Source organism: Salmo salar, chromosome ssa22 (genome assembly GCF_905237065.1).
Source record: "Salmo salar chromosome ssa22, Ssal_v3.1, whole genome shotgun sequence".
Taxonomy (NCBI): Eukaryota; Metazoa; Chordata; class Actinopteri; order Salmoniformes; family Salmonidae; genus Salmo; species Salmo salar.
Genome location: NC_059463.1, coordinates 18547501 through 18558734, shown reverse-complemented (window position 1 = coordinate 18558734; position 11234 = coordinate 18547501). Strand labels below are relative to the sequence as shown.

Below are 11234 nucleotides of genomic sequence, written 5' to 3'. Positions count from 1 at the left end.
TCAATTAAAGAAAGTGAGAGAAAAAGGAGTGTGAGGCGTTTATGGGGTAAATGCAAACATCCATTACAATAAAAACACCATCAATAAAGCATTTTAAAGACTGGCCCTGGCAACATAAAGACATTTACTGCCCCTTGTTGCCACTACAGAATTTCCTCCCCCTCTCCTCTCTCCTCTCTCACTCTTTCACACGCCTTCTCCTCTATGTCACACAGGGGATATAATTGCAATAATGCAATTTGGTTTGGAAGTGGATGCTGAGAATAATTGGGTCCAACCCAGAGAAAACATCTAATGATTTAGCTGTGCCAGTGGCTATAGTGGAATGCTAGTCATTTCAATGTTATTGAGCTCATTTCTTCTGAGTCTTTGTACATCGTTTTTGTGTCAACACAGAGGAGGGATGGCCATGAGGCTAGGTGGATGATGTAACCCACGCACATACAACCATATTACGCACACACCTCTGTGACTACTGCGGTCCTTCTTGAAGTACCGTGCCAATCCTCGTCTTCCCAACTGAATTTTATGATTTTCTAACTAAATTCCCAAAAGTGGTTATTGTCAGCTAAAAAGTTAAACATCACGCGTAAATAGAAATGATACCGTATTGGTTCACTTCTTGGAATAGAGTAATTCATATGATTAGTCATGGACCAGAGCAGACAGACAGTCAGTTCAAAGGGTTTGCCAAGTTTAGCCCAGAGTGACTGTCTGTTTTGTATCAATGCGTTTTTGGGCATAGGGCATCAGTACACAGGGGAAAGCTTTCATGTGACTCCCAGGGACATCATGCCAAGTGTATCTGTATAATCAGGAAACCTACGCTAATGGGGTATGGTGGTCCATAGAAAGGTCCATAGTTATGAATTCTGGAGAGAAGAGACTGCATCGATTCCTGCGCAGAGGAGTTTGGTCACACCACGCCATTTCAGCATGGAGAATTGGGTAATTTTTGGTAAATACGTTGATCAATGAGATTCCAGAAGTTTGTTGAATTTCCAAAGTGTTGTCACTGTGCTTTCAATCATCTGAAAGCACAATCACATTTCTATAGAAAATCTATGTCAGATCTTTGGTTTAGTTGTAACCTAAATGTGTTATCATTGCGCTTTCAGCAATCTAAAAGCACACCAAAGATCAAATGGGAATACATTTTGTTTATTTATACATCAACTTAATGTGCTCACACTGTGCTTCATCTAATAGCAGAACCAAATGACTTGGATTGCAATTGAGATTATTAAAGTAAATGGTGATAGTGATCAATGTCGTTTGAGAGTCTGTGCTGATTATTATAGCAATTGTGAAGATCTCCACAGACCTGCGACCCTAAACATGCACGTGTTCTATGATTACATAAGAAGACATTTATTGTTGCAGTAACCTCAAAATATGGCCATGGATGTGTTATTCATTTTAAGGTTGAATAAATACTGTTACATTTGTTTGTAAACCTTAACTATTAGGCTATTTACTGTCTTACAAATGATTCTTTTTTAAATTGTTGCCTGGTTGACAACACAACCAAATATCAACATTTAAAGGAGATGTATCTACTGCTTGGATAGTTCCACATGAGCCACTGACTCATCCTATTATTTGACTTTTATTTTGGGTTTAGTTGGAGAAGTGTATCCAACATACAGTATTATTTGTCAACTTGCCGATAAGTTAATAGACTATATGCAGTATTGCAAAACTGATATTGAGTTGTGTTTGGTTGTCAACACAACCAAATATCTACTGAGTCTGACTTTAATTCCAGTTTGTCTACAAATGAATAATTGATATGTTCGAGTCGGGACTAAATCAAATCAAATCCAACTTTTAATGCCCTTTAAATACAGTTTTGATTTGATCTTATTCTTTAACGTTGATTTTTGGTTGAGATGGAGACGTGGATGGAGAAGCTTGAAACCGTTGGCCTATACGCATTGTTATTTTTAGTTGAATCCTGGGCTGAATTGAAACAATAGCTGTTGATGACTTCTCTAATGCTATATGACATGTGATTGACAAAGTATGGTTCCATTTAATTTGCTCTGTTGAGCCTACACTTTGGAATGACTTTGGAATGACTTCGATTGCAACAGTGAATCTATAATCTGGAGATTTCTAAATAAGCATTGTCAAGATAGCACATTGGTAGTGTCAGTAACAAACATCAAAGCTAAGCAGGTTAAAATCCTGAATGGGAGAGCGAAGGGCTAGCTGTAGATAGATCAACTCTCCAGTAGGACATGCTGCCCAGTTTATGGTGGATATTACGTTGAATATCTGACATTGTTTCAAAGGTACAAATTGTATATATTTTCTACAAGGTTTGTCTATGTTGAACATTGGTTACCATGAAGACATAATTATATTGTTTAAATGTGACCTTCAAATTTAAACAGATTATGTTGATGACCTTTCAAATCCAATCCAGTTTTCCACATAGATTCCACGTCACAATACATTGACAAATTATGTTCAAACAACGTTGATTTAACCAGTTTGTGCCCGGTGGGGAGAGACTGTCAACATTCCATCAACTTCAACAAACTTGTGGCTGTCTTTTTGAGTGTGTGAAAATAGGTTGGAATCTCAATGTACAGTATCTACCAAATATGACCCAATTCTCCACGTTGAAATGATGTGGTGTGCCCAGTGGGTTTGCTTTAACTGTCTGTCTCCCTCCCTTTGTATCTGTTCTGTCTCCCCCAGCCTTCCCTCCTCACTTTCTCTCTCTCTCTCTCTCTCTCTCTCTCTCTCTCTCTCTCTCTCTCTCTCCCTCTCCCTCCCTCCTCATCTCTCCATCCCTCTCTCTCTCTCTTTACCGCCATCTGTTCCTTTGTTTTTCTCTCCTGTGTGCTGTTGCTATTTACCATTCTGGCAAGTTGGAGCATAGTGGCAACCACACAGTTTCAGACAGAAAAACAGACCAAATGAGACCAGGAAGAGCAGTGGAAGACAGAGAGGTAGAGAAAAGGACCGAAAGATATGGAGTGAGTGAAGCAAAAAGTAGGACTGGAGAGAGTCATAAAGGCGGAAATGAAAGATAAAGAGGGTGGGAAGCATTTGATAACACTAGCAGAGAGAAAGCCTTGCTCCTACCCCCTCTCCCGGCCAGAATCAATGCTCCAAAATCCCCCAAAGCCAGATCCTCTACAGCCAGTAAATTGTTCAGCCTGTCTCTTTTGTAGAACCACTACTGATTACAAGGATTGTGTGGCCATTTGTAAATGTTTATTTGCTTGCTATTCCCCCTCCCCACCATGCCCCTGTTTATTACACAGTTATTTGTCATGTCCTGTCCTGCCCTGTTTTGCCCTACATACACCTCTTCAGACTGGTCACCTGACAAGGCATCTGTCAGGCAATGAGGCAGGCAGGCACGCACGCGGTGGTGGAAGTTCAGGGTGCCAGTCATTGCCCATAGAGCCAGAGAGAGGGCCAGACAGGGGGGTCAGGGCCTGGGCAAGGGGGCTGCATCTGCCTGCCATGCTCACTGGCCCTGCCACAACACCCTGTCTAAATGACTACCGCCCCGTAGCACTCACATCTGTAGCCATGAAATGCTATGAAAGAAAGGTCATGGCTCACTTCAATACCATCATCCCAAACACACTGGACGCACTCCAATTCGCGTACCGCCGCAACAGATCCACAGATGACAAGATCTCTATTGCACTCCACACTGCCCTCTCCCACTTGGACAAGAGGAACACCTACACTCTTAGAAAAAAAGGTTCCAAAAGGGTTCTCTTCGGCTGTCCCCATAGGAGAACCTTTTTTAGTTCGAGGTAGAATCATTTTTGGTTCCAGGTAGAACCCTTTCAGGTTCCATGGAGAACCCTCTGTAGAAATGGTTCTACATGGAACACAAAAGGGTTCTACCTGGAACCAAAAGGGTTCTACCTGCAACCAACAAGGTTTATTCAAAGGATTATCATATGGGGACAGCCGAAGAACCCTTTAAGGTTCTAGATAGCACCTTTTTTTCTAAGAGTGTATGTGAGAATAGTGTTCATTGACTACAGCTCAGCGTTCAACACCATGGTGCTCATCACTATGCTCAGGACTCTGGGACTGAACAACTCCCTCTGCAACTGGATCCTGTACTTCCTGACGGGCCGCCCCCAGGTGGTAAGGTTAGGTAACAACACATGCTTACGCTCAACACGGGGGGCCTCTCAAGGGTGCGTGCTTAATCCCCTCCTGTACTCCTTGTTAACCGATGACTGCGTGACTCCCACACCATCATTAAGTTTGCTGATGAAACGACGGTGGTTGGCTTGATCACCGATGATGATGAGACATCCTACAGAGATTAGGTCAGAGACCTGGCAGTGTTGTGCCAGGACAACAACCTCTCCCTCACCGTGAGCAAGACAAAGGAAATGGAGGGCCGAGCACACCCTCATCCACATCGACGAGGCTGTAGTAGAGCGGGTCAGCAACTTCTAGTTCCTTGGTGTCCACGTCCCTAATGATCTATCATGTTCCACACACACCAGCACAGTCATACAGTAGGTACGACAACACTTCTTCTACCTCAGGAGGGTGAAGAGATTTGGCATGGGCCCTAAGATCCTCATAAAGTTCTACAGCTGCACCATCGAGAGCATCGAGGTTAGAGCGAACGGCCCAGTACATCACTGGCTCACTGCCATCCAGGACTTCTATACCAGACGGTGTCAGAGGAAGCCCTAAAAGATTCCAGCCACCCAAGTCATAGACTGTTCTCTCTGCTACCGCACGTCAAGCGGTACCGATGCCCCAAGTCTGGAACCAACAGGACCCTGAACAGCTACTACCCCCAAGACATATGACTGCTAAATAGTTAAATAGTTAACCAACCTGGACTATCTGCATTGACATTCTTTTGACTCATCACATACGCTGCTATTACTGTTTATTATCTATCCTGCTGCCTTGCCACTTTTTCCTACCTATATGTACATATCTACCTCCATTACCTCATATTCCTGCACATCAACTGGGTACTGCTACCTCGTGTCTGTAGCTAAGTTATCATTACTCATTGTGTATTTATTCCTGTTGGGAAGGGCCCGTAAGTAAGCATTTCACTGTTTATGTCACGTGTGCTCCCTCTAGGTCACCAGGCTGCTCGTTATGGTGCACACCTTTAACCATCGTTACGAGCACCTGCGCGTCATCAGACTCACCTGGACTCCATCACCTCCCTGATTACCTTCCCTGCATATGTCACTCCCTTTGGTTCCTTCCCCAGGCGTTATTGTTTCTGTTCCAGTGTTGAGTCTGTGCGTTGTTCGTGTTTCTTGTTTTGTTTTATGTTGCATTTATTTATTAAAACACTCACTTCCTGAACTCATTCGATTTGTTTTAAATGACTGACACTGACCAGAATACCAATCCACACGATATTACATTGGACTAGAAGACAACAGGGGTGTTTAGTCACGCTCTGCCTATTTCACCTACTGCCTGAATATACAAGCCTTTTCTCCACCCCATGCAATAGAGTGGAGACGTTGCCAAAAAATCATTAATTTGGTAAATAAGGAAGAGGTATCAGCCATACTGGGTATTAATTATGAATAATGCATGCTACTTGTGCGTTGTTGTCACCGGTAAAAACATTAAAACGCTTGCTTGCAAACCTCTATTTTGCATTAACTGCAGTCATTTTCCTGGCTATTTCTTTTGCTATTTATCTGTATTATTGCCCTGGGTTGTCCTGTTCTTGTGTTTTCTCATATCATGTGACACACTGTTTGACTATGATGTAGTACGACAGTAAATCCTCTTTCCACAAATTAGAGGCATGCTAGATTCACAGGTGGTGGACTGCAAGTCATGTACAGTACATTTGGATTCACTGACTACACACAGTGTAAACAGACATACTGGCACGCAAACATAAGTTGTGTTCGTTATTGTGTACTGTAGATCTGTGCTTTGCAGCTCATTTAAATGAACATAGTACATTTTGCAGAATGATCTTATCATACTTTTTTAATCTAAATTCACTGTGTCTGTCATAAACCATACGGCTAAGGCTTGAAGAGGCATTGTCTGTTTTCATTATGGTGTTCTGAAGCTGTCACTCTGGTAAAACTCAGCATGTTGACTTACAGCGCTTGTCACGAACCTGAAAGAATGGTGAGTGAAAATAGTGGTGACCTCTGTTGTGCTGTGATTGATGTGATTTTACAGATGTACCATTTTCACAGTCACTATCATAAGCGTACACATGCAACACTGGAAAACGAATGCAGACACATATGCAAACACACACACACACACACACACACACACACACACACACACACACACACACACACACACACACACACACACACACACACACACACACACACACACACACACACACACACACACACACACACACACACACACACACACACACACACCATGCACACTTCACACACCCTGATCATACCCCATCTGAATTACAAATTAGTTTTATTCTCTGTATCCCTCCCTGGCACACACAAACAACACTGTAACAACAAATTCCTCTCTGACTGCTTAAATCCTATTGGACACGCTGGCAGTACCCAGTTAATATTCATGTAGCTCCTGCACACACGCCACTGCAGGGCTCCGCTTTATCGGTGCTGGTCACATTGGCACCTCTTCTGGCAGCGCCAAAGCTCCCAGGCTCTGGCCATGCTAATGTAGCAGCCTGCTCCAACAATGGCCCAGGTCAATGGAGCCTCCAGTCGCTAATTGCTTTGGTTTGGAGAGATAACAGAGTTTGATGACGCAGCAGCGAGAGGTTCTGGGAGCAGACAGCGAGGGGAGATGAACTTAATGAATCCTCAGTCACTCCAGCGTTAATAGCATTCCCTCGCCGGCCACCACCGCTGTGCAAATTCATCATAAAAGCTCCTGATTGTTTGGCATTTTGCAACGTTTGATTGAATTTAAATATCCTGTGCTGTTGTGCTTTTGTCGTGTATTCTGTGGTGGTTAAGAGAGTGTGACTTATGCAATTAATGATCATACCATCACCTGAAGGCTAACAGGGTGGTTAGCCAATAGGATCATGTCCTACTATCATATATCCCTCAAGGAAATGTAATTACATGACGTGAATGCACCATTCTCGATGAAGAATGTACTGGGAATGTGGGTGTAAATAAAATGGACATCACTCTGCAATGTCTGTTTGTCCATACAATGAATGTAATCATGCTCACAGTTAAGTTCCTTGTGATACTGGTGCCTACATTATACCATGTAAAATGCTAGATAGGTTTGTAGTTTCAAAGATAACAAGCGGTTTCCATCCACGATATTCCAATAACAGAGAGCAGAGCTGAATAGTCACATACATTTCAGTGCTTATGACAGAATCCCTTGCTCATCAGAAGATTACCATTCTCACTGAACAGGAAAAGCCCCACATTTCCAGAATTTGGCTGGAGGGTAGCTAATACAAACTGGACTTGACAATAGATGAATGGAAAGTCAAAGTAGCTGTGCTTCCTGGGTTGATTTCCCCCCTCAGGTTGTGATTGCCGGGGAGCGTGATGATGGACCAGTGGAGGTGCACGGTTTGCCAATGCAAGTGGCCTCATGGGATCCACTGAGCATGGAACATAAACAACAGCATACTTAAAATACGCTTCACAGTCTTGCTGTCTTTCTCACCCACTTCATGATTCTCCTCCGGTCCCTCTCACTAACTTCAATATCTCTCCCCTCTCTACCACTCTCTCCCTCCATCACTCCATCCTCATTTTCCTGTCCATCTCTCTCTCTCTCTCTCTCTCTCTCTCTCTCTCTCTCTCTCTCTTTCTCTCACTGATTATCTCATTAGCATGTTGATCTGTAGTTAGCTGAACTCCTTCATGTTGTGTTTGCTACTGTTAGTCCCGTCCTCATGGCCTGATAGGCTACCTAGAGAGATTAAAGGGACCAATCGCCACAGGACATTTATCCTGCAATCAGACACCTGCCCACGGAGAGACACTCTTTCTTTCTACTATTTAATATCTTATCATGGTTTCCCACTGTATTAAAATCATTCAGTAAAAGAGAGGTGACTCTCAATAACACACCTGGATGTGTAAAGGTTATTGAATGGGGCCAATGCATCCAGCACAGGGTTGTGTTCAGGTGTTGGCTGTTGCCTAAAGCAGGGCAGAGTTCCTCTATTTGCTGCAGAGGTGTCTCTGCTCCACAGCAGTGGTAATTGTATACATGGTGCGCTGTGCAGTTTCCCAGTGAAATAATAGTGACCTGAGATGGGCTGCCTACAGTCGTCAGACAGGTCTCATCTCTCCCTCTCCAAGTCTGACTGGGGCTGTAGTGTCAGGCCCCGGCCACCATGTGGCAGCGCCGCGCAAATTGTCCTCAAATATTGATTTTGCTGCAGAGAGACGTGTAGGACGGACCCAGGCACCTGGCTCTTCTACAGCCCACAGCCCAGTAAACATCCCTCCAGAGAGCAGGGAGATGAGGAAAGGAAGAGAGAGAGAGAATGAGGGGGAGGAGGGAGAGAAAGAGAGGCATTCTCTGGCTTAATTTAGCACAGCAAACACTAGACCATAAGAGTACAAACAATCTACTCTCTCTTCAAATTGTGTTTGTACTATATATTACTATACAATATATGTTTTTCTGTGTGTATGAATATTTGTGTGTGTGTGTGTGTCTGCAGGCACATGTGTGGAATTTAAATGGACCATTGGAGTTGAGAGAGGGGGGACAGAGTGTGGCATTGTGACAATAAGGCCCCTTATACAGTAGAACCTAAAAATACAAGTCAGTGGTCCCGGGAGAGGGCTGGTGCGATCCAGGCCTGGATAATGAGAGAGTGGAGCTGCCACTAGCCCTGCTGTCCCCAGCTCCCTCTGGCCCATGGCTCAGCACTGGAAACGCAACAGCTCAAATAGATTTATCATAGCTCTCAGAGCAGCCAGTCTGAAGGGCCTCTCACTCTGAGAAGCCATCACAGGTCTGGCCCCGTGTCTGACCAAAAAGAGAGAGAGAGAGATGGAAAGAAAGAGATGGGGGGGATGAGAAGATCGATGGAAAGGGAAAACATTTTGGATGAAAATGCAAGCAAACAGCGGCCTGTAAAAATAGAACATTACCAAAAATATTGTTTAAAAAAATGGATGGAGAGAAGGATTAGTTAGAGATTAAAAACATGTTATTTCTTTGTCAAACTGAAACACGACATAAGCAGAAGCATGTTTTAATGGTTTATGGGCGCTCTATTTTACAGTTTACATAAGAGATGTCACAGTTATCGACTTTCAGCTTTCTGGACAGTGCACAGTTAGTGACAAGCAGTATTTAAGACTCTTTAAAGGATTAGTTCCCACAAATGACACATTTACCTTATTTTATGGAAAACTAGAAAGTAACCTGTAGATCTAGAGCGTCAGTGACCGACCAAATTATGTCCAGATTACTTGCTCGTTATCAAAGAATCGAAGTATATAGTTAAATATGTTCAAAGGGAACTATCCCTTTAGTCTGAGCCATGGATTAACTTGTAATAACCTGCAACTATACCAGAGAGAAGGGCTGTGTCATCTCTACAGCATCAGAGGCAAAACTCTTAAAAAATATCTTCCTCTCTTTCATTTAATGTGACGTCACCAGCAAAAGACGAGAAATATTTAGAAAAACAAAACATTCCAAAAACAGTCTTCTACTAGTGTAAAGATCTTACATTTATTTTTTATATGTTGTTATGATCCTTCTTAGCAACCCTAATTAGAACTGTTAAATTAATTGAAACATCTCCATGGTAATGAGTTGACCCACAAGAGTAATTTGACAATAATTTGCGATTCACGAGTGATGAATTCTTCCCCCTCCGTGCTCATGAATAGAAAGTCCTCCTGATAGAGCAGCGACACTCCACTCTATAATCAGAGTGGTCCAGGATCCAGTCCAAGAGCCGTAGAAACATACACTGACACTGTCTGCAGCTCTGGTGCCAACACATCCACAAATGCTTCGTCAAAACAGCCATCGATTACACTTCCTCCTCAGCCACTGGTCAAAACCACCTCTTTGGATCTCCCTATTTGTCTATTAACAGGCGAATGTCTTCAGATGCAGGCTCCTCAAAAGTATTCAGACGTAGTCTTTATCGACCATAAAAGTATACACCCTTTGTTTCTATGAAGTCTATAGTCCATAGCAGTTTTGGGCATTACATTTGACACTGCACCTTGGTGTCTCGGTCCATTAGAGAGTGTTTTTTTATATGTTCTTTAGTTTTTGTCACAGCTTGGTATTATGGGATGACTGAAAGTCTTCCGTCAGTTGGCAGTCTAAGTGTCTCAGCTATGAGTGCCGTCCTTTCTTTACATATGGAGTTAACAGTAGAGAGACTTGGTGATGTCGCTGCTCAGTGATTCTCTTGCTATCGTGTGACCTATGAAAGAGAAAGCAAAGAACAGAAGATCAGAGTTGAATCAGTGACACAGAAACATACAATTATCTTTGAGGGACTTAGCAAATGACACAGCGTGCACGTCTACGAAATAAAACCTCCCGCAGCCCCCCTCCAATGATGGTAGAGGGAACTAACGTCTATGAACCGGTGTTTGTCCACTGTGTTAGTGATAACATTCATTCTACAGAGCCATCAGGCATCTACACCCCTGCAACGTGGGAGTGAGACAGACAGACAGACAGACAGACAGACAGACAGACAGACAGACAGACAGACAGACAGACAGACAGACAGACAGACAGACAGACAGACAGACAGACAGACAGACAGACAGACAGACAGACAGACAGACAGACAGACAGACAGACAGACAGACAGACAGACAGACAGACAGACAGACAGACAGAGAAAGAGAGTTTGCGTCACACATTCACATGGAACACAGAGATAGATAGATAGATAGATAGATAGATAGATAGATAGATAGATAAATAGATAGATAGATAGATAGATAGATAGATAGATAGATAGATAGATAGATAGATAGATAGATAGATAGATAGATAGATAGATAGATAGATAGATAGATAGATAGATAGATAGATAGATAGATAGATAGATAGATAGATAGATAGATAGATAGATAGATAGATAGATAGATAGATAGATAGATAGATAGATAGATAGATAGATAGATAGATAGATAGATAGATAGAGAGAAAGAAGGTCACAGATAGACAGAGGGAGATGGGGAGAGGGAACGAGTCGCTGGAAGGAACCGTTGCCGTGCAGTCGGTTTCGTTGCAGCAATCTC

At 42.9% G+C, this 11234-nt stretch overlaps 1 protein-coding gene across 1 annotated transcript in view; it reads right to left on the bottom strand.

The window, feature by feature from the left end:
- Positions 1-9196: 9196 nt before the first annotated feature.
- The window catches only part of LOC106583040 (chemokine-like protein TAFA-4), a 53867-nt gene continuing 51829 nt past the window's right edge, over positions 9197-11234 (bottom strand). Inside the window, exon 6 of the mRNA XM_014166795.2 lies at positions 9197-10399. Within this exon, the coding sequence (XP_014022270.1) occupies positions 10388-10399 (12 nt within the window). The 3' untranslated portion in view covers positions 9197-10387. The remainder of the gene's footprint in view (positions 10400-11234) is intronic.